General features: G+C 46.4%; 1 protein-coding gene across 1 annotated transcript; it reads left to right on the top strand.

Moving 5' to 3' along the window:
* The first annotated feature begins 2785 nt into the window (after nt 1-2785).
* TBCEL (tubulin folding cofactor E like) lies at nt 2786-26809 on the top strand. The gene is made up of 8 exons (XM_042800445.1): nt 2786-2888; nt 6631-6780; nt 9020-9159; nt 12255-12436; nt 13503-13759; nt 16494-16620; nt 17066-17182; nt 22325-26809. Exons 2-8 carry the CDS (start codon nt 6648-6650, stop codon nt 22641-22643), a joined length of 1275 nt encoding a protein of 424 aa, XP_042656379.1. The 5' UTR covers nt 2786-2888; nt 6631-6647; the 3' UTR covers nt 22644-26809.
* Nucleotides 26810-27126: the final 317 nt, after the last annotated feature.

Raw genomic sequence — 27126 nt, 5'->3', positions numbered from 1 at the left:
ATGGGAGTAAAATTAGGGGAGTCCATGGTTTGTATTCTGGACGTTAACAGCGGTTCCCTTCTAGCCTCAGTATGTACAAAGCTATGAACCTGCTTGGACCCTGGTAAATGCCCCCCTTGACAATAGGTGATGTTTATTTATGGTGCATCAGAAGTGTGAGTAATGAGGGAATGATGGTGACTGCATTTTTTTTCAGATATTGAGGATGTTTTTCTTGCCGAGGATGATCAGGTCCAGCTCTAAAAATATGAAAATAATGAACTTGGATTTGGGTTGCTCTGTCACCTAACATGGACATATCGCTGGGGTGAATGCCTCTGAAGGGGCCCTTGTTCTGTGCACATGAACTAGCTCCAGCACCGATGAGTACCGCTGGTAGCCCCTGTGCAACCAGACAGGGAGAAAGCGAGTCGAGAGGTGACTCCAGTTCCCATGGCCTGTTTAATCCCAGGGGAGGTGGTGGTGGGAAAGAGGGGAGCCTGCCAGTGCGGGGTCACCCAGGACGGCCAATGGTGGTAAAAGCTCCGGCAAGCGGATACTTGTCTGCCAGGGAGGAGTAGATTGAGACCCATCAAACTTATTTCACTTGAACAATGAGACAGCCAACAGATGATAAGCACGTTCAATCAGCACTAGCTTGGGCTGAATTCAAACTGGCCCCTAGAGGTGAAAGACTATAGTGTGTTAACAATTCCCTGACTTGTCCCGTCTCCGTCGAAATGGTCTTTAATGTAGGCCAGGGGATACACCGGTCACTTTCTCACACTTGCCGCACTGACCCAGCGGAGGTTAACACGGACATCTGTTATATCCAGTTGATCTGTAACTATAGAAAGCAGCAACCGAAATGTATTTCAAACCAAAATGTAGCCTGCTGGTGCCAGTTACCAGCTAAAGTATGCACTGTCTGCCTTCTAGCAACTAAATAGCACAGGTAAGCTGTGCAAAAAACATGAGGCTTGTGAGTGAAAGAGTGTAGCCTCTGAATGCAATTGAGTTCTTTATCTCACTGAAACAGATACGAGAAGTAGAGGAGGAAGGAAAACCAAATGGAGACAAAGCTCTCGCCGGAATGTATTAAAAGAACCAAATAAGCCATTCAGAGCATGGTAGTAGATATTTTTTATGGGGTGTTAGCAAGGCAATGTTCATCTGTGCTGCCCGCATAGGAACAAAATAAAACCAATGTTGTGTCAACAGGGTAATAAGAAAGAACATCAATGTGTTTTTCTCCATGTTAAAGGGAAATCAAGCCTGTGAAAGCCATGCATATATTTCAGTGCTGACAGCTTGGGCTGCCAGTGCTCTACTGCAAGGAGTCCAGGGATGACAGAGTGACACACAGCAGACTTACAAGGAGATAGTGCATGTGTTTTGGACCGTGCCACCTGAAAACCCTGAAGCCTTTCACATAGTGGCAATGGTAGAATTTGCCCCAGGATATACAGCAGCAATGTGAATCTTTCATAATGCTGCATCAAGCAAGGTTGGGGATTCAGTCAGTCTCCACCAGTGTCTTGAATATACATACCCAGTGCTTTATTTAAAGAGCTGCAGTGTATGAACCAAGTCCCAGCATCAAGGAGAAGGGAGTGGGAGACAGAATAGCTGAATTTTAGAAGCGGTAATAGGTTGAGGCACTTCTGATTAAGCCTAATGCAGCTTTTAACTTTGCAGTTGGGGCTAACGTGGTAATGTGCTGATGGCTCTAACACTGACAACAGTCTGCCCAAGGGTCGCTTTTCTTGCTGGGATGGATATTTTCTGCTGAGAGATCCTTAGTCAAACTGGTTTAGCTCGAGAGGTCCCAGAAGAATTGTCTCCTTGGCCTAGCATGAGTTGCCTGTCTCCCACTTCTGTCTCCTGACTCAATCTGTGGGTGCAAGCCTACGCCGTCAGTCCAAAGTGAGGCAGGAAATACATGGCAGAGTGGGAGTTAAACCAGTCTCTCCCCTCCCCAGGCTGATGGTGAACACATTTTCTTGTCCTTCACCTGGGTAGCACCCACAATGCTGCCATTGTATTCTGCCGCCTCAGTGGAGCATGCATAATTCGGGGTGTGGAAGTAACAGGATAAAGTTGTCCTGATGAAGTTACAGGCTGGGGAGAGCGTGTAGATGCGCTGCAGCTATTCGGCCATAGCTATTGCAGCTCTCCTCCAAACTCCCCTACCTGTGGCAGGAAGGAGAGGCCACGTTCAGGCAGTTGCTGATTCTTATCATATAATCCCGGCAGGAATGGAGATGGGGAGCCAGGCAAGCTTGTCGCTAGGCTGATTTGTCTGCCACAACCTTACTCCCTGCATGATTTATCAATTGTTCCTTCTGAGGTCATGACCAGCCGCCGCAGAAAAGACGGTGCTGCCAGTGAGCGAGTAAACAGGAGAAAAATGGGCAAACGGGTGAAGAATGGCAGGGCAACGCCAGCACCAGGCTGCAGCTGCCAGACAGGTGGATGCAGGATGTGTGGCACTGGCATTACGTGTCAGCAACACGCCACATTTAACGATTTGCAATTTTTTTTTTGCTTCCCCTCCAGCGGGAGGGTGGAGGCGGGGGGGGGGGGCGGGTTTCTGGGGCGCTGGGCCGGACTGGGAGCTCCCCCTGCCCCAAGGGAGGCGGTGGGGATTTTGGCGTCATCTGTCTCTCTCCCTGTCTGACGTCACTGATGAGGTTTGGGGGGGGAGGGGCGCGAGGCCGGGCCGCGGGAAGAGCAGGCCGCCCCGTGGGGTGGGTGGGGTGGGGGGGCGGGCGTCGTCGTCTCCATGGCAACCGGGGGCGCCTCCGGCGGCCAGGCCCCCTCCACGTGACCTGGGGTGGCGGTCACGTGATGTTTGGCTGCCGCGAAGCTGCTTCCGGGTCAATGCGGGACGCGGCCGCCGGGCCTGGGTGAGCGGGGCCGGGGGAGTGGGGGCGGCGGGGCCGCGGTGTCACCGGGGGAGGCTGCCGTCACCCGGGCCGGCTCGGGGGCCGGCTCTGCTGGGCCGCGGAAGGGAAGCCGGGGACCCTTTAACGTTTTGTGTTCGAGGCCGCGGCGCTGGGGGGAAGGCCCCGGGGGGTTCGGGGCTGCGCACCCCCCCAGCTGCCGAGGTGCAGCTGAGCGTTCGTCGTGAACCCCGCTGTTGGCCCAGTAGCACGGACAAGGGCCGACAGACGGGCTCCCTTTCCGACTCCGGCGGCAGAGTCGGCTTTTTAGGCAGCCTCGGAGGGGGGTTGCCGGTTCGGTGGCACCGTGTCGGAGCCCAGGCCAGGAGCACGTCAAGGGACATGCCGAGTGTGTCGCGCAGTTCCTGATCCCCTTGCCACAGTCCCTGCCACCAGTATTGGCCGCCTCCAGAAGCATGGGACTGTGGTGGGTGAGCAAATAGTTATGCTTGCTTTGATGAAGCCCCCAGCAGCGTTTTGCAAACTTGGGTGGCTTGTCCGCGTGGCTCAGAGGGTCAGTCTGTCTGCCCTGGTAGCATTTGTTCATTTGTCTCTCAAGATCACTTCAAAAATGATTTCCCCGAATCATGTCTTAGAAGAAGGACGTGCCAGCTTCTTTTAGACAGATGTTTGTTCTGTTGCATCTGTTCCTTACGCTTTGTTTTTCATGTCTACAAACATGTCAAAATGCGTTTGATGTGTGACTGGTTAGGACCTGCTCTGAAGGCTTTAAGTGGCGCTGGAATTCATTAGAATGTCATTAATGATGTAATTCTCCTGAACGGTCTCTTATTTTCCTTGTAGGCACGTAGCATGGAAATATAAATATTTTTCACGTCATTTCTAGTCTTCTCTTTTCAATTCACTCATCAGCTACAGCAGCCTGCTGGGTTTCCCTTGGATCTCAAGTCGGGGTCATGCCCTTCTTTGCAGACACTTGCCATGTTGTGTGCCACTGAGGCCACAGCCTTCCAGCAGAGCATTTAAATATAGACAACAAAGACTCTTCGTTGACATCTTTCAAAGACAGCACATCTTTTGCGATCTATGCTGTCATTTCGAAAACCCAAAGTTATTTTAGGATACAAGTTCTTCCTTGTGCCGTCAGTAGGAAGACGCTCAGAAATGTACACCTTGCAAATGATCCTGTCCTGCCCTTGTACAGGCAGCATTCACTTGAAATGTGTCATGCTTTCTTTGCATATTCTGTTAATCCTTGCTCTCAAGCAATTGTAGTGATTCAGAGAAGTCATGTGCATGACAGATGATTATTGTGAATGTGAAATCTGATGAGAAGGGAAGTGGGAAAAGGTGACTGCCCACTCCCTGACATTTTTGTCATCTGGCAATGGCATTGGTGTGCAAAAGTAAAGCTTGGGAAAGAAAATGTGATTTGTTGTTGAATGTAACATCATTAGGGTTTCTTCTCAGTTCTGGATTGCTCCTATACTGTATCTAGAAACACAGGTTTTTGCCTCTAGTGTGATGTTAAGGTGACTTTCTCATGTGGAATTTCCAGCTGATCTTTACTCAGCAGATGAAGAGGAATGGAGTTGATAAAAAAGCAACGTGAAGGGCAGAAAGCTTTATTCATGAGGGAGTTCCAGAAGGTCTGAATGTGCGTTTAGAAAGCAGTATCTGTCTGTCTTACAGTACTGAGCTCCCAAATCACTCTGGAATGAGGCCTGTCAGACTAAAACCTTGGCTGTCAGTGCAAATTGTTCCCGTAGCATGTGGAGTGTTTTAGCATAAAATGGAATGCCTTCTTCCTAACACAAACTTCAGTTTGAGGATTTCTTTTTCAATTCTAGATAGAATAGTGACGTGAAGTTAAGTTTGAGATATGAATCAACCAAGGTATTGAGGGCTGAAAAAGGTGTGTTTTTTTTTAAAGTAAGACCAATCCTGCAAGTCCCTATTTGTGGCACATAAACTTTATATATAATATAAAAATTGTAACAGGCTTCAGTCAACTTGCTTTTAGGTGGTCTGTTCATGAAGAAGTAAAATAGAGCTTGTTGAACAGGTGGTTCTTGACAAAGGGAACCCAAACCTTAGGTAAAATCACTTTTGTTCAGGATTTTGTCTCTGTCCTTGCCTGTAATAAATCTGAAGGGAAGTTTATGGCAGCAGGCAGAAACTTTAATTCAGCACTGGTTAGCAACATCGCTTTCAACGTACATGTGGCCCCCCCATGAACTCACAAGTATGGATTTCCACCAGGAGTCCTGGAGGTGCAGGTTTATGTGCAGAATGTACACATCTGCGTGAGCTGGCTCTTGCTAGTCTACTAGAAAGGTAAAAACACAGTAGTTGGTGAAAATGCTGCTCCATGACTAATTGTACACTGTAGGAAATTGGCAGTTGATTCCTGCGAGTTCATGCAATGTGTTGTTAGAACCGGTGGATGTGAATCTCTCCTCTGTGTCCATGATGGCCCTGCTTCGGAGTACAAGACCTCTGTGCAACAGTGTGGTTCCCTTTCTTTGTGCATGTATCGAGCTCAACTCCTTTGTTATCCAGGAAACCATAAAATACCAAGTTCAGAGTATGTGCAGGAAAGTAGGGCAGATAAGCTTAGTTCCACCTAGGGTACAGCAGAATGCCGACCAGCACAGTATCTTTGTGCCAAGTATACTTCCAGCTGACACTGGATATCTTTCTAGGCAGGTCAGCAGCCTGCGATGTGGCAAGTCCTTTTTCCTGTGCTGTTTCTTCCGTTCTGTGACATTTATAGATACGAAGGGCATGTTTAACTTCCAGATACACTAAGCAGCTGCAAAATTGAATTGGCAAAACTTGCTTTTTGGACTGACTGAACGATGTGCTCGTATGAGCTCCAGAGTGCTTTGTGACACAACGGTTGTGTTCTAATGAGAAGCCCAGGTGTGCAAGCAGGATGGAAGAAATGTAGTTCTTTGCAGATGTCAGAAGAGAAATTACGATGCTCTTTTAGAGGCCAAAAGTTGCTTTGAATGAGCTGCTGCTGCCAGTGAAGGTGAGAGCTCTGAGATATCCTGAGTGAGCTTACTATCAAACTTGAGTATTTCCATGACACTCTGTGAGCCAACTGATGGAAGTCTTGCGAACAGAAGCTGCTGCACTCCAGGCTGTTTACAGCATTGGCCTGATTTTACAAAAATAAACCACAGCCTGCTTTGCATAGAGTTTCTTTACAAACATTTAGGAAGCTATAGATTCTTTTTCTTTTTTCCTCATCCAAAAAGCTGGTCCTGACCAAAAGGCCTGAGATAGAGAAAAGAGAAGTTACAAGATGAAGGCACCTGTTTGAGCAATCCTAATCATAAGCAGCTTTTTGCTCTTTCCCTTCCTTCCTGCCCTGGAAATATGTTTGGGAATATCTGTGAATATCTCACGGTCCTCTTGTGAGGTACAGAAGTCACCTTTTGCAGCCTGAGGCATATTGGGAACTATCCTGTAAGAGTGTATGGGACAGTGGGGTCTTGGACTTGGCCTGTAATTGTATGACCGAGAGCATGTTTGTGTACCTCTGCTCTGTTTTGTTTTTTTTTTTTTTTTCAGGTAATGTTTTACTATAATCTTGAATTTGAAATATGATCTGTTAGACTAAGCTGTGGTTCAGAAGTAAACCCCATGACCCATCTGGTCATTTTGTACCGTGTTCCCACTGTGATTATTACTTGCTGACTGTTTATATGCTCTGTCTTTTTTCTGCATTAACTAGAAGTCCAAGAAGGGAGCATGGACCAGCCCAGCGGGAGGAGTTTCATGCAAGTTCTTTGTGAGAAATACAGCCCGGAGAACTTCCCATATCGTCGTGGACCTGGTATGGGGGTGCATGTCCCAGCAACTCCACAGGGTTCACCCATGAAAGGTAGGCTTCTGGTCTTTCTGAGCACCCGTGGAGTTTTGGGTGGGATCAGTTTCTTGGTTGTTCTTGCTTATGTTGAAAGAAGAATCACCCTGAATTGATGAGGAAAAGAAACATCACAATGTATTATAATGTGTTTCTTACTGAAGACATGAGGGACTGGAATCTAACAAATAAAGGTGATCTAGTGTCTGAACCAGTTGCTGTAAAAAACAAGCAAGTTGCCCTACAGCATAACAGAATCAGAATCCTGCCATTTCCAAGGCCCTGTGCAATACTGCGTTTTGAGGGTTCAGCAGTCCCTGGAGCTTATTTTCTTCAGACTAGCGACACCAACTATTTTATTATTGGCTGCAACAACAGATATTTTGACAGAGATGGCTTAACAAATACACTACACTTGATCTAAATTCGAGGTTGGTGCACATGCTAGTGGTGTCATGCAGTACCATCAACTTCCCTGCAGGTGCAGGAGTCCAGTGTACACAGGAGCGGACCATATTTTGAGCCAAGTGATGAGTCATTGAATCTTCAGCTAAGCTTCTTTTGTGGCAAGTGACCTGAATGAACTTGTGGTTCACTTTGGCTCTCTTGTCAAGGCATCAAATGGCCTCTGACCGTGCTTATGCTGACCTAGTGGAGAAATCCCTGCTCTCCTTTGCTTCTGACCTTACTGACTTGAAGGAGTTTAATACAGTTGTGTGTCTGAAGCGCTGTGCTGCTCATAGATGTCCTTGAGACTCCCAGACTGTAGAATCTCTGTTGTTATTTCCTGCTTTTTGAACTGGATGTATTTGACACCCCTTAGTCTGCTCTCACGCGCTGACATTAGTGTTTGGTTCCCGGTTTGTCCAGATGAGTCTGAGATTCACATTTATCCTACTAGCACTGCCCCTTTGTGTAACCTCTTGCCCATCTTGATCTGTAAGAGTAGTTTAAATTTCCGCCAGGTCAATTTGTATCATAACCAGCCCCAAAGGGGAAAATAGCTGTGGAAGACAGCTGGATGAAGTTCACAGTGACTGAGTTTGACAGAGGAGAAAAAAGTTCCTGAGTTCAACTGAGGATAAAACGTACCACATATTGCTCAAAATTAACACAAACAGAAAATTGGCCTGATGGACTGTTCAGTCAATGCCCTCTCTCCTGTCTGTGAGCACCCACTTACCCGAGCTGTTTGGATGCTGAAAAGAGGGCACATTTCTAAGCCTGAAAATGTGACTGAGACATGACTTAGAAGTACGTCATGACTAATTCCCAAAGTACAACGCTACTCTTTAAAGAAAATGAATGCTAATGAGCCAGGAAACTTGAAAACTCAGATCACTCCAGATAATTGTCTGCTGCTAGAACCCCCTTCTAGTTGTGTAGCTGTCAAGTATTAAGGAGAGAGAAAAAGGGCCATATTTTTAGGAAAAAACTTGTTGTTAAATTTTAACAGAGTTTGATACTCCACAGAGGTGGGAGAGCTCTATGTGAAAGACTGTAAGACTGATGGCTTGCCTTGCCTAAATGTGAATTTCTTATGTTGAAATGATTTCCCATTACAAATCCACAGCTTTTAACTTTGTCATGTTTTGGCCTTAGCAAATCAGGCTGTGATAGAGATCCAAGTCCTTGTCTGTGAAATAGCTGCAAGAACGTTACCTGCATGAGAAAGAACTAGAGCAAAACCAAAGCAAAAATGTCAAAGGCAGAGTGGAGACCTAAGTTTTTCCAGGATGTAAGAATGCTAACTGTCCTACATTGTTGGAAAGAGAAAGCTTAGAAAATAAATGTTTAAATACATCCTTGCTGTTACTTACTCCAAATGAGCTAAGTACAAGAAGAAAGGGAGTCTAACCCTGTGCAACTTCAGGTCCACCTAGTCCTCTATCTTATCTGCAGTAGCAGATGCCTGGGGAAGAGCATAAGTTCTGGCAGGAACTGATATGAGACATACAATAAACTTCAAGGAACTGGCCCATTCTCGCTATGATGTGAACAGAAATGCATGTAGTAACTGAAGAGCACTGATATGAGTGGTACTTCATGTTTAGACACAAGAAGACTTTGGTTGATGTCAGTCATCTGTCATAAAATCCATGTTTATCCTGAGATCCTTAGATCTGTGTAAATTGTGGAGTTACTGGTAGATCTTTTCTTTTGCTGAATGTCATGTTTGTTCATGCTTGCTATTACCTTCTGCAACTAAGCAATGCAATGCTAACCAGAGGGCATCTGTTCTTTTTCCCTGTTTCAGATCGCCTCAACCTTCCGAGCGTGCTGGTACTGAACAGCTGTGGCATAACCTGTGCAGGGGATGAGAATGAAATCGCTGCCTTCTGTGCTCATGTGTCTGAGCTAGATCTTTCTGACAATAAACTGGAAGACTGGCATGAGGTAAAATGGTTACATGTGCATCTTTCTGAGTAACTGATGGCTATCAGTATGACTGCAAATGCATTGCAAGTTATAAGAGTACTTCGTTCATCTAAAGGAGAGAGATTTCCATTTTTTGTGGCTTCGTTCTTATCTTTGAAGCTGATGCTTATTTACTTCAACAGCAACTGAGCAATAAATGTGATGAATTTAATACATTTGGGCACTTCACTCCATTTACCTTGTGACTTACGATCTTGGCCTGTGGGTGACAAGAACATATATATTTTTTTTATCGTACAAAGCACTGAAACTGGCATTCTAATGTCAAGAGGTTAATGAGCAGTGCAGTTTTTAACAGAGTAAGAACAGAGGAAGTCCAAGTAATGAGAGTCAATTCCCAGCTTTGCCACTGATTCTGTAATGCTGGGCAAGGTATTTATTCTCTCTCTGCTTTTGTTTCCCTATCTGCAAGACAGGTTTATTAACATTTACTTCAAAGAATATTTCTGAGGTCTCGTTAATTAATGCTAAATGCTATTGTAAAATCCTCTGAAGCACTTGGATGAAATATGCTAGGTAAATGCAATGTAAAACAATCGCAGTCTGTTCAAGTGTCGTTCAGAGTTCCTCACTGGCTTATGCTCTGCTTTTATGTTAGTGTCTATTGGTGGAAATACCTGGAAAAGAACAGGATGTGCAACATAAAAATTATCATGTGTTTCTGTTGCATCAAACTTCTATGTCTTTAAACAGGTGGTGAACGCAGTGTTTGCAGAAATGTCCCAGCTTTGGCACAGGGGTCGCAAAGTCAGAAGTGGGATAGGTTTTCCTGTTCCTGTTATTTTACTGGCCTAGAAGGTCTTAGCTCAGCAGGTGGGAGAGAGACCTGAGGCTTGTCTGTTTTGATTAGAGCCAGGGAAGATGGTTTTGTGCTGAGGGCGTACCTGCTAAGAACTGGGATGGTGTCTCCTGACTTCTTTTATTCTGACCCCGAAAGGCCTTCTGCCATGGCCTTCTGCTCCCTGTTCTGCCTCTTACTCTCGGTGGGGCTGACCTCATGTCTGGTAAGCAGCGGGGAGAGCTGTGCACACACTTGTCACTCGCAAGCTGCATGCTGCTATTTGTTCAGTCTGTTTAGGCTACCCTGGATGGCATCATTTGCCGGCTTCTGGATGGGACGCAGTAAAGCGGGAACTGAAAGGCCTTCTGTGTACTTCGGGCCCTTCCTCCAAGACAGGATTAAGTTTTCATAGCCCATCCGCAACAGAAAAATATCTACCCCATCTTAAAACCTGCCAGAGATGGGGATTCTGGATCCCTGGGTAGCCTGTTCCCATGCTTAGCTAATAACTTCACAGTCTAAACTGTGTAACTTAAGTCTCCGGTGCTGCAATTTAAGCCAATTGCTCCCTGCCCTGTTCTCAACAGGCACGGAGGAGCATTCATCGCTGTTCCTTATTCGACAGCCTTTTATACCCACAAAGAAGAGCTTTCGTATCACCTTTTCCTATTTTAGTATAGTACTGAAAAAACTCAGTTCTTCCACTCATTCACTGTAGGTAATTTTTTAAAATCCTGTGTTGTTTTTGTTGCACTGATGTCACTCCAGTTTGTCTACTTCATTCCTAAGGCATAGTGCCCAAAACATGACATCACCTAAGATGAGGTGTGAGGTGAGGCAGACTAATTACCTCCAGCATCACATATGCAGTGCTTGGATTTAGCCTCTGCATGAGACAATTGCCCTTTGCTAGTAACTGGGCCCTGTTATTGACCTGTGTATGTCATGGTCTGCCCCATCTCCTCCCATTCCAATCACTTTGTGGACTGGAGCTCTCTAGCCAGGTGTTCTCAGACTTGTAATAATTTTCTGGATTAATGTCTTTTTCCCCGAATGTTAGTACTTTGAATAACCTTGAACTGAACTTCCATCTAATGGGTTTCAGATGGCTTCGCTTTGGCCTCTAGTCTTGCAGTGTGATGGCAGCCTTTCCTGCCTTAGGATCACCCAGAGATTAAGAAAACACATAGTGTTCAGTTATTCTGGTCATTCAAAAACATAACAAGTTGTATTCTTCCTCGGCATGTCTGCTAGCTTTGTACTGAACTCTTAACTGCTCTCCTGGGCACTCTAAGTCCCCAGTTTGTCTATGTGGCTGGTGTGCGGATGATGTTAGAAGCTCTCATTCCCTTATGCTACTTCCCACTGAATCAGTTATCCAGTTGAAGAGGAAAATTACATTGACGTGGTGTGTTCTTTATGAATTGATGCTGCCTGGCTATTCTGCTCTCTTGATCATTGTTAGATGACTACAAATTGATCATCTAAATAACCTGTTCCCATATCTTTCTGTGTATTAGCAGTATCTAGGTCAGCACCTACCCCAATTGCACGATCAGTTATATATCCCACATGTCAGAGCTGTACAGTCATCATCTCTGGCTTTTCTTTCTCTTTCTTGATCTTTCTTCCTTACCTCTCTGCTACTTTGTCCTCAAGTGCGCATCTGTACGCATAAAAAGAGAAAAGTAGCCCCAAGCAGAGTTACCTGAACGTTTGGAGTGATTGGAAGAAAGCTGCTGTTTTCAGAGTAATGGAATCAAATAAGAAATTAATTGTATGTGTACAGTGAGCTTCTGTCTGTCTTTCACATTGCGCAAAATGGTGAGGTTTGTGGCTAGTGGGGACAAGTGAAAAGCTGAGCAAGTGATCATTGTTGACCATAAACTCGAGAGATGTGCCCACTGCCTCCCTGCTAAAAGAGGGGTACGGCATGCTGGCTCCTCTAACGTGCTGCTGCTTAAGCTTGGTGTTGAGGTGGATTTTATGACCTCTCCCAAGAGACTGGCTTTCTCTTATCAAGCTGCTTGGAGAGCATAATTAAATGAACTGAGGTGAATGAGCAATTAACTAATCATTCTAGATCAGCGAATAGCTGGAGTATGAATTACAGGTAGTTATCCAGAAGCCTTATTTTTTCCCCCATATCATTTCTTTGGCTTGTGGTGATTCCGAAGGGCCCCCTTTTAGGAGACGGGATATTATTGCATGAGGTCCGATTACTGCCTGATACGCATTTCTTTCTTTCTCTTTTTTTTCCCTCCCCACTTAGGTCAGTAAAATTGTCTCCAACGTTCCCCACTTGGAGTTTCTAAACTTGAGTTCCAACCCTCTCAGTTTGTCCGTTTTAGAGAGAAGGTGTGCTGGGTCTTTCGCTGGTGTTCGCAAACTTGTGCTCAACAACAGCAAAGCTTCCTGGGAAACAGTCCACACAATCCTGCAGGAATTACCAGAGTAAGCATGGGGAGTTGGGTGTAGAAAGGGGTGCTCACTGCACGCAGGTCAAGGCTGGCTTATCAAATCACGTGGTGAGATGGTGAGGGATGAGAGGGGTATGAAGATGCAAACGTGATCAATAGAGAAAAAGGGAATTTTTTTTCTTTAGGGAGCTTGGGAACTGGCCAGGTGAATGCTTTACATTGTCTTAAAAGCTGAACTTGCGTGGCGCTGCAAAACCCGGGGCTTCTCATCCGAATCTAAATACCAGAGATGGATAATCACCCCAACAGTGTAGGAGGTGACACGCTTTCCTCTGAGTCATTGCAGAATGAATGGTGCAGTGCATACCTGTACTAACAGCTTTTGAATGGGATGTAAGTCTGAGGATCTGGCCACTTGTCAAGTAATATTTCATCATGCTTTTCTGTGCAAAAGTGTTGATTTCTGTGGCTTGGCTGTGGTCCACCTTGGCAGTGGCATTCTGCTTCCGTGAATGCCCTCGGTGGCTTCATTTTGATAACAGATTACTCTTTGTGTGGCTCTGTAAGCGGAGATGATGACAGCAGTATATCCTGCGTGGCCATGCTTCCCTGGGATTAGGAGAGCTAGTTTAGTTGTCTGAAAATTTAGTGGGACCTGTTCTTTCTTTAATCGAATCTATGACAGAACCAGTGATGCGGGGAAAAAACCATCATCTGTGTTGTATAAAAACACCTTTTTAAATTAAGTGCTGAACACTGAAAACAGGTGCCAATCACCATTGGAGTTGGGTTGGTGTCTTGTTGGGCACAAATGTGGAACACCACCCTGAGCAATGTTACACAGTTAATACTGGGAGGCTAGGGGAACGCTTAGAGGTGTTTTTCATCTATGGAGGAAGTTTACAGGTGGGAGCAGAGATACAGTCGAAACACTCCATTTGAAGTGTTCAGAGGTCGTCTCTACACCAAGGTTTCAAATCACGTAAGAGTTGTTACAGAAAGTCATGTTAAAATTGCATATGCATGTCCCTGTACCTGAGAGGGTAGCTGTTTCTCAAGGTATGTTGAGATGATGATATGATCTTTCTTCCCCTGTGTAGCTTGGAGGAGCTCTTCCTGTGCCTTAACGACTATGAAACAGTGTCTTGTTCTCCAGTTTGCTGTCAGTCTCTCAAATTACTCCACATAACTGACAATAATCTTCAAGACTGGACTGAAATTCGAAAATTGGGGATTATGTTTCCATCACTGGACACGCTTATTCTGGCAAACAACAACCTCACGACCATTGAAGAGTCAGAAGATTCCCTAGCGAGGCTGTTTCCCAACCTGCGATCCATCAATTTGCACAAGTCAGGTGAGAGCCTGGAAGCAGTATGCTTTTTGTTCTCAGCAGAAGTGACAGCGGTTGATCGGAGTCTCTCCTCCTGAGGAGGTGAAAAACATACTTGCTTTGTGCTCTTTGAAACTTTGGCCTTGGAGTGGCTGCTTCTTAGGCCTGTGTTAGCAGTAAGTAGCCTGCAGTCAGCATCGCTTCCTGCAAACTGTGAGAGCGGGCAGGTGCAGGCAAAAGTGCTGAGCAAAAGTTCTCTTGCTGTAGCAGAGATGAAAATGGCCAGTGACCTTTGCCCCAGTCTACCCTGGCTTCTCAGCAGAATTGCAAAGCTGTTGATAAATGTATTCCCAACAGACCTATCATGTTGAAATCCAGTTTCCTAATGGTGCTAATGCAGGGCCATGCAAGCAAATGTACTGAGGCGCACTCACCTGAAGAATATAGCCTTAAGAGAGGAAAACAGGCAAGAAATCAACTTGCCCATCTCTGTGGGCTTTACCTGCTGTTTTTGGTAGGTAGTCGTTATCTAAAAGATCAGTCAGTGGAGTGGACTGGCAGTTACTCAAAATGAGCTGGCAAAGGTTTTCTATGTTAGTAGTTTTCCACTGCTTCCTGTCTCTGCCTCAAGTGCTCCTGGCTGGAGAAGCATGAATAAGTGTCTGACAGTGGAGGGAATGAAAGAATCCTATTTGCCTTTTATTCCCTGATTTATCTTGGGTAAAATGAGTGTATGTGTAGGTATGTGGCACGTAAGGGCTGAGCATTCACCAGCAAAAGCTGTCTGGCATCTGTGCTCGGTTATTAGAAGCTCACCAGAAGTTATGCTTGAGGCTGCTTTCACACTTTAGCCCCAGAGAATTTTCAGCCAGCGCTCCAGGAAGAGAATAAGCATTTGGCATATCAGGAAGGCCACCCTGCGCTCAGAGAGAGGGAGCTGCAGGGCAGCTCATGAGGGCTGTGACTTGTTTGTGAGATGACAAGTACGCTAGAAATTCTTCTGCAGGAGTACTTAATGCATCATCATCTTTTGTTCTTTACAGCTTTATATGCTGTGCAAGTGATAGTTAAGTGTTAGCCAGGGTAGAAGGTACTTCATTAACATGCTCTGCAATGTAAGCATCAAGGAATCCCTGTAATAAAAGCTTAAAGCTAACTAAAGGAAGAAAAGCCTGTTAAGCTGGATTTGAAAGCACTGTCTCACTGAGGAACAAGTGCTTCTATGGTAAGTAGTTTTGCAATTTTGATGCCAGGTATTTAAGAACTCTGGATTGTTTATTGCATTTGATGTTCTGGGAGCTGAAAGTCAAATAGAAATCCCAAGGAGCATGTTAAATTTTTTTTTTTTTTTTTTTTGTTTAGAGAAAGCTGATGCACTCTAAAATTCAGTCATGTGAAGACTCTAAACTGGCACCTCTTTTTGCAGGCACTTTTAGTCTAGTGGAGATCAGGAACAAGCTAAAGATAATGCTTTTAGTGAAGTTACAGCACAACAGGGTCACGAAGGGATGAACAGATTTTCCTGCTGGGGCAGATGCCACAGCTGACAGCAGTTTCTCCTTCAGGGATGGTCGTCTGTCTGTCTGCACTAGCTTTCCCCCAGCTATGAGAGCTTTTTGGCCCATTCAGACGGGTACCAGGCACTCTCTGGTGATGTAGCACCCCAGAGATCAGGTGGAAGGGTTCTCCTGTCACAAACTTGTACTCGGTTTGTCTGTAAAAGTGGCTGTTGCTGATACCCAGAGGATGGCTTTAGGCATAGGGTGACCTTGGCAGAAGTGTTTCAAGCACTGTGGGGAAAGCAGACTCTCTGCCTGCCTTGCACACAGTGCCGTGATACTGACAGGAGTTCTGTTTCTGCTCTGAAAAGAGCCCCTTCTGAGTTGTGGTTGTGACACATGGTTTGGGCTTGAACTTGGCATTTCTTGACATGCTTAGCTCAGATGAGGACCCCTGGTTTTGTTTGAACCAATATTTTTTCTGTTCTTTCACATTTTCTGTACTGTGTGAGTGAAGCTGTTGAATGTTGTTTTGAGAAACCGGTTTTCTAACTCTTGTTGCTAGTGTAAGCTTCTGGAACAGTCACTGGAAAAGCATCACCGTAAATGTTTCCGCAGTTGCAGCAAAGGGAAGCGAAGATGAGTAGTGTTGATCTGACCACATAATCAGGGCTGTACTGTTGCTCAATCCTCAGTTTTTTGTTTTACTCTTTGCTTGCTTTGTCATCCCAAATGACGGGTCTTGAGGGGGCTGAAACTGAGGTAAAGCCTTTTTCATTAAATGGCTGGATGGCTTCTGGGACTGTTTTACCATAGGGTTGTGAGCAGAAATGGGACCCGAGGTGGTCATGGGTGCGAGGTAAAGCCATTTGATGGCTATTTAGTAATGCCTAGAATGATGGAAATCCTGATGAGTTTAATACTACTTAAGGCATCATCCCTTTATAGATGCAGCCATCATAACAGACGCTAGTCACTCCTCGGCAGTGAGGCCGAAGACTGAATGGTCCATAAAAAAATAAGCTCCCTAGTCAGCCGTGGAGATCATCCTTACAAAACAGCATGAGAGAATTTAAACTGCTGTTTCTTATAAGCAAATGAAAGAGGTTTTTGTAGTGCCTCGTGAGCAAAATGCCAACTTCTCAAAGAAACAGCAGCTGACGCTCGCCTGTCACGTATGTTCTTTGGCTGTGTCTGATTATCTTGGGTACAGGATGTATTACCTGTGTTTGTTTAAGCAAGTGTTTTCTTCCGAGCAGGTCTGCATTGCTGGGAAGACATTGACAAGTTAAATTCTTTTCCCAAGCTCGAGGAAGTGAAATTGCTAGGAATCCCTTTGCTGCAGTCCTACACCACTGAGGAACGCAGGAAACTGCTAATAGCCAGGTCTGTTGCTTGTTTCTTCTGCTAAGCAGAAGCGTTACATGACAGTGAATGGCTGGGAGTGGGCAATTGGAGGAAGAGGCTGTTAGGAGATCGGGTTTTGTATGCATTCACCACTCAGAAAGATTTGAACTTTTTTATTGTTGTGTGGGAAGGTGGGAGTAGTGGAAATGTTAAGTCTAAGTTCTCTGCTTCTCAGAGAATTTTTTTAAGTCTCATACATGTCTGTGCAAACATGTGGCAAAATGAAAATGCTCAGTTTTGAATGTGCTTGGAGAAGCTCCATGGAACTTACCCTCTCCCCCGAGGGGACCGAGGTGTAAGCTACCTCGCATGATTCTCCTGGTGTTAATGCTGTGGCACGTAGCTTTTCATGGTGATTGTCTTGTTGGTTACCCTGTCAGGATTTCTCTTCTTGCTGACTCTGTTTCTTGCTGTCTACACGTAGGTTGCCATCTATCATCAAGCTCAATGGAAGCATCGTTGCCGATGGGGAGCGAGAGGACTCAGAGCGATTCTTCATCCGATATTACATGGAGTTTCCGGAGGAGGAGGTCCCATTCAGGTATGAATTCTTTGTTGTGGAATGGAGAGTAGGCGCAGAAGGGTGGCAAGGCAAAAGGAAAGGTGACTGAACAGATGATGTTACAAGGGAAATGTGGGCTAGCTGTTCCATGAAAAAAACATCTCTTGCTTTCCTCCTGTCTTGCCTTCCTCGATCTGTTTTAGTTAACGTCGTTATATTAGAGTGTTGTCTGATGACTTGTAGAATCACTTCTGAGTCAAATTTGGTCTTAAAGTGTCTGCGTCAAGTGCCATTAAACAACATGACTGTTCAGTTCATGATCTTCATTGCTTCCTGACCAACCCAATGGCTAGCTTCACAATTCACCTGTGTTTGGGAGTCCCCAAAAGCCAGTAGAGATCATGCTCTCTGGTGCCAGGACATGGCATCTAATTCTTTTGACCATCTGGTGTGTGGAATGTGACTGGCAATGGGAAGCTGTCCCCTCACTTTCAGGCCCGCAAATCGCGAGTCTGATAGTTTTTCTTTGCCAAAAAAGTATGCCCAATGATCTGTTAATCTTGGTAAACTAATGAACTTTGACAGAAGCTGTTCAGTCAGTATCTCCTCTGTGCCAACATCTACTTACTGCTTCTTAATGGGCCGAGGAAGGATCATGGAGCATCAAGCTGCTGCATTTACGTGCCTTTTGCCCTAGAACCCACCTGTGCTTTTCAGACAACAAAACTTCATAGCCCTTTCTTTACAGAAAGGGGGTAAGACAAGAGTGTGTGTGTGTGGTCCTGGGGGGACAGACAGAGGTAGGGACAAACTGAGGTAGAGGAGGTCAAAGGTGTGGCCTCGTACAGATGACAAAGGTGTGAATGGAATCTGGTCGGTGTTTCCCCCGGCTGGTCATCGTTTCCCCCAGCTTAACTCTTAGGTAAAATGTCTCTTGTTTTTTGAAAGCACTGTGTATGTGACCTGCCAATACAGTAAGGGCATGGGAAGGCCAGAATGGGGAATGAGGGCATGGCGTTTTGTATGAATACTAATAAGTCCAGTGATTATAGTATTTGCTACAGGTGTACTGGGGTCAGTTCAGAGGCGAAGGGTGCTAATGCAATCAGGGAGACAAGGCAGCTGGTGATCCCTATTGTGCCTTTTTCTGAGGACAAGTCCTGGCTTGTAATTTTAGAAGCTCTCGAAGCAGAAAAATTGAAAGAAATATTGAAGGGGATAGCAGCAGAGGTGGAGAATGCAGGGAAAGGGAAGGGAAAGGGGAGACAGGGACTTGCGAGCTCATGGTGCTGCTCCCAAAATGGATTATTTTCTGTAACATTTTATTTCTAAGAGAACTGTTTCATGTTTCCATGTTTGTGGCTCTACAAGGGGAGAATAGCAGGGCAGCTGAGCCCAGCAGCTGCAGCAGAGTCCTGCTCTTTGGCGAGCAGGGCTTGGGCTGACTTAGAAAACCAGCCGGGAGAAGACAAGGCAGGCCCTCGTGCTGAAAGTGGTGGTATTCGATTGCAGACGGTAGGGGAAGCTAAGATGCAAGTAGCCTCTGATCCTGGTGGAACAGGTGTGCCTCCTTGAGCTCAGGAGGCAGGGTTTGTGCAGGAGAGGGAAGGTAAATAAAGAGCTGTCAGGCTCTGACTCTTTTCCGGCTGGACTTGCATCTCTGGGTATTGTGGTGACAGGTGCCTCGCATGCCCAGGACCCTTACGTAGATTGGTGAGAGGGACACAGTGGGGCATAGCTTGGGACACGCGTGATGCTCCTGCTAGGATGTGGACTTTGGGAACAGGCTGTGTGCACCCACGTCGTTACACAGTACCACACACAACTGGAGTTGGTTTCCAGGTGGGAGCTCATGTAAGAAATTACTCATATCTCACCCATCCAAAAAAAGCCGGGCTGATCTTGACCAGCATGCTAGCTTTATGCTATTTTGGAAAAAATACAGGAGGATTACCTCCCCCTCTGATTTCTTAACCTTTACAGACTGTTACTGCCCTTTTTATGGTCAATGGGCTCTTTGTCTGAATCCCTTCATCTGTGCAGCGTTTCCAAGAGACTTGTGCAGCTACTAAAGAGGGTTGTTCTGTTTCTGGAGGAGTTGTGTGCCACTACAGACTATTTTCTGACAAGGCTGCAGATGGCTGAGTGTCCCTAATTCCGAGGGCTGGATTTCAGTTCCCGGACCTGTACGCAGCAGCCCTTGTAGGAAGGGAAACCTGGCATTCTTTGCAGAGGGATTTTGTGTGTGTTTGTTGTTAAAGCTTCCTCCTCTTTGCTTCCAGATCTGGTGTGGTCTCTCCAAAGGTGGTTTGTAATTAGAATCTAATCAGGACACATGCATGTTGTTGCTGGGGGTACGGCATCTGCATTGCAGTGCTGCCTCAAGCGGAGGAAGAAGACACACTTGGGGACAGAAAATTTAGGAGTGTGAGCAGCCCCCCTCAAGACTGTCGAGGGGTAACGTGCGATAAGCAAATAGCACACTCTCTCATGGCAACCCCCCCTGCTTGCACTGCATGTCTTCACGGGCTGCAGCTCGAAGGGATCGGAAAGGGAGGGGAAATGGGAAGAATGATTTCTCTCTCTGGATGTCGTGGGTTAGAAAGGAGCGCTGAGTGTACAATCCAATATTGGCTGTCTTCTTGAGTGACGTCTTTGTGTCTGTGGGTTTTTAATGAGTCCTCTGCTTGTCTGGTCCACTGTTTATCTGCAGAGTATCAGAGACACTTTTAGCCAGGCTCAGTTCTTCAGCATCCTCTGCTCTGGCAGCCAACGTCTGCCAGACTGCAAGGGGTGATTATGAAAGTCTCCAGGGTGCCTGTTATCGGGGTACAAAAGAACGAGGTGAGCCATGTGCCTTTGTCCTTATTGATCTGAGGGAAGCCAGTCATTCAGACTCCTAACTGCCTTTGCAGGCTGCAGCCAGCATACAAGGAGCAGGTTGCAAAGCTTGTTCCGCCTTTCCTCAACATGAGAAAATTTAAGACAACATTGCCTGACCTACCGCATATTTACAGCACGCATTTGGGCAATCTTAGCCCACTCATGGTACTTCTCTCTTTCAGCTTGCTTGAAATTTGTCCCCCTCTTTATGCTCTGCCTGCCATCAGCCCTGTTCACTGCAGTTTCCCTTAGATCATGTATCATGGCAGTACTTACGGTCGGCGCGTGAGAAATAGTTGGTGGTGTGCAGCAGAAGCTGTGACACAGAAATCCTCCCCACTGGCGACACGTTGGCTAGCGCTCACTCTTACTGCGGGCAGTAGCCCGGTGGGTGAAATCGGGGGAGTGCGTTGTCTACTCTCAGCACTAATGGCTTTTCCAAATAAATAGTCCTGATTCTATCACTCAGGTGACTGTGGGAGCAGGGCACCGGCCTGCCTTTGGACGCTCTGCCCTGCTGAAGGCTCATGTTGTCCATGAGACTGGGGAAATCCTAGTGAGTTGTGGCCCTTACCTCATTCCCCAGCAGACAGAGGGTCTGCTGTTCTCCAGGAACATTCCTGCCTTCAGCAGGACTCCCTGGGGTCACCCGGCCTGCCAGGTCCCATCATCTCCCGACAGGCGCCGTGACACAGCACCGATCGCATTCAGCTCAGGCTCGGATCGGGAACAAAAAGAGCTTTCTGTGCAGCGCATAGTGGAGGGCCTCTGAAATGTTACCTTTTCTCAGCAGCTCTCAGCCTTTGTCGTTTCAATCACATTGTGTTTTGTGTTGCTGTTTCGCCTCTTTCCCAGCCAGGCAGGGGATATGCAGCCCTGCCCGAATGGAGCAATACCTGCTGGAGGCGGCGGGGTGGCTTTCCATCGCAGGGGATGGCTCCCCGGGACAGGCCTTATGAAGGACAGTTGGAGGACTTGGCTCCAAGGAGGAAGTGGCGGGGGAGTGTGTGGCTCTGCTAGTGATCATTCCCATTTGACCGTAGAGTAGGTGTGAAGGATCAGTTGGCAAGAAGTCCCCTGTTTGTTGTTAGCTTCCAAACCATGTGGCAGCTCGCTTTGATTTGGTGATATTGGTGATCCCGTGCTCAGTGGAGTGTAACATCTAGGACCTAGCTGGCCTCTTGGAAGAGAGTGGAAATGTCTGAAAATCGGTCAGGCTGTGAAGCCACAGGTACTGGGAATCTAGACTGAAGGCAGTATGCTTTGTGTGAGTACTGCCTTGGTTCTGGCACTCTTTAGTGAAGTGTTTTTGGTGGAGCAGGAGGCATAGAGTCTTGCAAGTGTGGCATCCTCTCTTTCTTCCAAATACCACTGCAGCCACCGCTAGGGTTTCTGTAACCGTAGGAGCCCAGCAGAGAGCTTCACTGCCCACTTTTTTTCAGGAAGCTGCTTTGATATCAGTCAACTCAAACATCCCAGGTTGGTGATAACTTCACCTTCCTCAGCCAGATACCTCCTCCCTAGTTGGTTCATGCCGGTGCTGTGGTGCAGCTTGGGAACTGTGAGACAAGATGACTGGAGTGGATGGGCTTCCTGGGTTTTATTTTTTCCTTTTCAGCATCTTGCCTGAGAAACACTGTGTGCTCTGAGAAGTGTCACGCTGGCGGGGGAGAAAACAGGACTCATATCATCCAGATTTATTCCTAATGGATGTCTCTTCAGGTCATCAGACTTAAATTGGGGAGAATGTTGTCTCATGTGAGCAACATTGAGCTCCCCAAAGTGCGAGAGATTTGGTGGCAAATGGAGAAGAAAGCTGGGGTTTTCTTTTAGTCACTGCTGGGTGGGAGGCTTTCATGGAGAGAGGCATGCACTTTTATGGGCTTTGAATGCTAGCTCGACAGTATTCTTTACTTGTGAGTGCCTCATCCGTGCTACCCACCTTGAGCGAAGTGCTGTTTAAACTGCGAGATGTTTCGGAAGAACCATATGCCAGCTCGTCACTGATGTGGAGGATGAGGACAGCTCCTCGCTGTCTGGGTTCTGGTTTTAGCTCTCGTCGAAGAGTTCTGGGCTTTCGATGAATCACGCCTTGGAATCTGCACTTACCCTCTTGTCATCCAGTCACGGTACTCTCTGTGCAGATGTTCGTTTGTACTTTGCAACCCAGTAGCATCCCTGGATGATTGCAGCTAAAGTGGGGTAGTATCATAATGTGAAACAGAATCTGAGTTGTGAAAGGTACATTGGCCGTAGGAGCAACTGTACCGTAACCCTGAACTTGGTTTAATTTTTCAGGTATCACCAGCTGGTCACGAAGTATGGGAAGCTGGAGCCCTTGGCAGTTGTGGATCTTCGGCCACAGAGCAGCGTGAAGGTGGAGGTTCACTTCCAGGATAAGGTGGAAGAGATGTCGATCCGTCTCGATCAGACTGTGGCAGAATTGAAGAAGCACTTAAAAACTGTAGTGCAGTTGTCAACAAGCAACATGCTGCTCTTCTACTTGGACCAGGAAGCTCCTTTTGGTCCTGAGGAGATGAAATACAGCTCACGAGCACTGCATTCTTACGGCATTCGGGATGGAGATAAAATTTATGTGGAGCCCAGAATGAAATAGCCTCTTTTGGTCTTGTGAGTGCACGCACATGCACACACATGCCCCCACACACCCACACACATGCATTAAGGAGTTTTCACAAGGTTTTTATTTCTGTCGGTTGGTTGAGGTTTGGTTGCGTTTCTGTAGCAGGTGATTTCTTAGCCCGGAGGAAGTGCCCTGATCTGAGAACCATGCCCGCCATCCACTGCAGGTGACCTTGAGGTGACACTTGACTTCAGTGCGTGTGTTTCAGTGTGTGCAATACCTTGATGTTTTCTTTGATGCTCCGGTATACTCGTGATTTGGCATGAATGGTCAGTTGTTCAAGCTAAAGAATGCTAGGGTCCGTAAGGGAGAAGATAGCTCGGTGCAGAACTTGACCTGTTTTTTCCTTTTTCTAAATTTTTGGGGTTTTGGCTCCACCAGAGCGCCCTTTGGCCTAGCTATCTGACTGTGGCTCGAGCTTGCTGAAGTATTTTTTTGCAGCTGGGTGCTGTCTCAGTCTTTTGTTGTGCTCGAGTTTACTGAAAAGATCTAAAACAGTATTCCGCTTGATTCAGAGCTCAGGTACTTAGTGCATCCACTTAACTCCACTGGTTTGGTTTGTATGAGTGCACAAAACGGGGGAAAGAAAGAGACCTTATTAGAAAGAAACAGTTTATTTTCAAAACACATGCTCTGCATCCACACTGTGCTATTCTGGTTTGGGGGGAAAAAAGAAGTTTTGATTTCTGTACTCATCTCACACAGCATCTGCAACCCGTAGCACTGGCAGTCTGGAAGCAAAAGGACCCTTTGCCATGGGCGTTGCAAAGTGAATTTTGGAAGGCGGTGGACGGGCATTGTGTTGGAATGGCTTTTAGAGTAGCAGGTCAAGAACGGGTTGAAGAGCAGATTCCCCTGTTGGCTGTGATTCATCCCCACAACGCTGCAGAGATCCTCCAGCATGCACTTAACCTTGTACCAGTTGGTACTGAAAGTGGAATGTCTAAAATTGCTCTCCCGGGGGAGAGTAAGAGTAAAGTTGAAGTTTGTGTTTGTTGCTGTTGCACCGGAAATGAAACCTAGCACTTTCCCCTGGGGCCCCCGGCTGTGGGGTCCCTGCTTAGGGTCCGAACTAGGAGAACGTGTTGGCTCGGATCAGTTTCTAGAAGATGAGTAACAAAGCAACTAGACTCACGTTTATTGTAAAGCAGGTTTTCACTATCTGTATTAGCTTCTCCCCACACGCACCTCGTAGGCATCGCGTGCTGCCTCTTAAATTAGCCCCCATTTTCTACTGCAGAGCAGATTCCCCTTCTTGTGTGATGAAACCCTTCCTTCCTTTATATCTCTTGTTTCGGTTTCCTGTGTCCTCCCTTTTTCCTCTGTCCCCCTAACAAGTTGAAGACTTCAGCTTACCTAGTTATAAGCAGCTGCATAAAAGTTTTTGAAGCTGTGCAGTGAGGGCTCTAGTTACACATGAACTTCTGACCTTGATTTTGAAATGCTCCTTTATCCCTACGTGCACTTTCTTTCCCATGATGCTTTTGTCCACCTCACCGAGCTCCTTTTATATTCTTGGAGTTGTGTATTTCTCTTCATATTTTACTTAGATTGTGGGGTGGGGTAGGATGGGGAGGGGATGAAATGTTATCTCATAGTCTTCAGGTTCAAGATGTGGGGATTGTTTGGATGGGAGTAGTTCTGCATCCAGAGTAACGACTCAAAATGGAAGGTTTTCAGAGAAGCTAAGAATTTGTGCTTCATCCCCCTGCCATAAATGTCAATCTCCTGGCCCTGTTGAGATGAGCAATAGGAAATGGAGCAAGACTCACTGTAGGTAGCGTAGAAGCTGCGGCACCTATCTGCAGAGCTGTGGTACCTGTAAAACAAAAGAGCAGGGAGATGGTGGCAGTGTAACATAAGATGATGCTTTTATAAGCTAGAGCTTTACTGAAGACGTATTTTCCATTTGGGCAGAGAAAGGCGTTTGCTGCCTTATAGCAGAACTCCTAAGCCAACACTTCTGTATGATATATACATACATACACATAGGAGAAGTTGTGTTTAATAAGATATTTTGTTATAAAACAAAGTTTTATGAAGATATGGTTGTTTAATATTAGAAGCCTATTTCTCCCCTTGATGTCCAGTTTAAGTAGGTTATTCCTCAGTCCCTGCAGTGCCAGAGGTAAGCGACCAACGGGGATGCAAAAGTATCTCTGACCTGATTCTACAGAGTGGTAATTGCCTATGTGGGTACGTTTATGGCATTGTAACTGGTATTAATGAGATGCTGTAACTATTGACCAACTTCCTCAGCACAATTAAATGTCTTAGTTTCAGAGAAGGAAATAAACAAAGACCATTAAAGAATCGAACGGGATGTTAAAGAAGACCCAAGTATGTGCTTTTAGGTTTGCTCGCCCACAGAAGGGTAGCCTGTCCATGGAGGAAATGGTGCTGTCACCGCTCTGGCTCAGAACTGTCAGTAAATCCTGCTTTTATTTATGGCGGGCCTGGTGGGAACTGGAAGGTGGAAAAAGAAAACTCCTACTGGAATACGAGGTCGACAGGCGTCATGTAACTGCCAGGGACTTGGTGCTAACACCCAAACCTGCTCCCCTGATGTGTTCGGGTCAGCAAAAGTCCTGATACGAATATTGCTGCCTTACCACTTCGTCAGGGGAAGGTTGTTTCTGGATGACGTTCTCAAGCCATTCACCTTCTGCGCAGCTAGCAGAGCTCTCGTGGAATGGAAACCAAAAATCTTGGTTGGCTTCCCAAGTTGAAAGTCACATCCAAAGCCTGGGGACAGTTTATGCCTCCAGATGATTGACTTTGAAAAGTAGGGCTAAATGGCATGCAACAGATGTGGCAAAATATCCCAAGCTGGCTCACTTTCCTTTTGTAATACCTTTTGGGAAAGGGTCTTTTATATGTGCTGTGTTACCGCTTAAGAGGGAACCGTGTCTTGGGGAGAGAAGGGAGGGATCTGAGTGGGAGAGGGGGTTTTGGGCTGATGGTGGGTGCTGAGATTCTGGGAGGGTCCCAAGATGGCGGGAGGTTCGATTTAAATCAATGCGATGTCTCGAGGGGCTGTGTCCTGGTGTTATTGGCATATACCCACTTTAGCAAAGGGTCCGCAGTGCCGGCACATTCCTTTGAGAAAACAAAATCGAGTCGCAAGCTTCTCTAGCTTTTGTGTCCTTCTGTCTGAGGGCTACTTTTGTCAAGAACTGTTTCGTTGTTCATGCTAGTTCATGCATAAAAGTCTGCTGCGGGCAGTCTACACAGTGGGCAAAGCACCTGGTTCGGAAGGAATTAGGTGACAGCTATATACCAAAGTGTCGCACGGCTCTGTGTATTGAGATTAGATGCTGTGCCGTTGTGTTTTTGGATACATTCCTGTTGAATATCCGTGTTTTGACAGATGTTTCAAGCGGGTTGCTTGACTGGTGGTGTTATGAATAAGCGTGGCGTGGCGACTGTCCTCTGCTCCCCCCGGTGAGATTTGTAACTCCCTTTACTGGGAGGTGCATACATCCTGGTGGCAGATGATAGTGTGGCCCGCGGTGGCTTGGAGCAGCTCGGAGGAACTGCACCTAATGGTGCTCGTTGCTTCTGAGCAGAGGATCTCGGTTTGCCCTCGCCTGCTCGGGTCTGTAATCCGAAGAAGGCGACGCGGCGGCTCTGCCTCCTTCAGTTGCCGTTTTTGCTTGTAAATGAGATTCTGTAGGTTCTGTTCGTGTGCGGATTTGAAAATGCAGACGAGGTGCTGAAAGCAGCCCAGAGGCTAAAATATGTATTCCTGGCAGCTGTGCCTCCCTCATTTCAATGTGGCACTTTTGTAGGCGGTAGAGAGACGCCTTCCCCAGAGCAACGTTAGAGGGGCTTCAGCCATCTCAGGCCTTTCTGTCTGTGATTGCTTTTCTGCAGTTACTGGAAGCTTCAAATATAATTTAAACATGAAGGTCTATTCTTGCTCCCTATTGATGATGCATCCATATGAAATTTTGAAGAAAAAGGAAGAACTGTAAGTCCATCTTGTTTTTTATTCTAGTTTCTCTCATGGGGTATATACTTGTCGCTCCCACAATTTGCCTTTGGTTTGCTCGCAGACTTAGCGGTGGAATTCAGGCCAAATAGGTAATTGGTTTGGATCAGTTCAATAAACTTATGTAAGTTTTTACACAAAAAAAGTGTCCTGAGTTTTGCACTTCTCTGTTCCCTGATGCAAAACATTTCCCTCTATCTCATCCACACGCTTAACATGCATCTTCAGGAGAGTGAAAGCTGCTGAGACTATTTGTTCTGCTGAGTGTTCATGCCGGCTGTCTGCCCGGTGAGCTCGGGCACAGCTACCTCACTTGGGCGAGATGCTGCTTGTCGAAAGGAGAAGTCGCAGTGCTGGAAGACCTAGTCCTCTTCTGGGCTGTGTTTCTCCATGGTGGTGACTCACCTCCGCTTCCAGGTGAGGAACAAGGCTCGAGCTTGCTCTGTTATCTGATCCATGTCC

The sequence above is a fragment of the Tyto alba genome, unplaced genomic scaffold, assembly GCF_018691265.1.
Source record: "Tyto alba isolate M040663 unplaced genomic scaffold, T.alba_DEE_v4.0 Super-Scaffold_32, whole genome shotgun sequence".
In the NCBI taxonomy this organism is placed as follows: Eukaryota; Metazoa; Chordata; class Aves; order Strigiformes; family Tytonidae; genus Tyto; species Tyto alba.
Note: the sequence above shows the minus strand (reverse complement) of the source record. Positions and strands in the feature narration are given on the sequence as shown.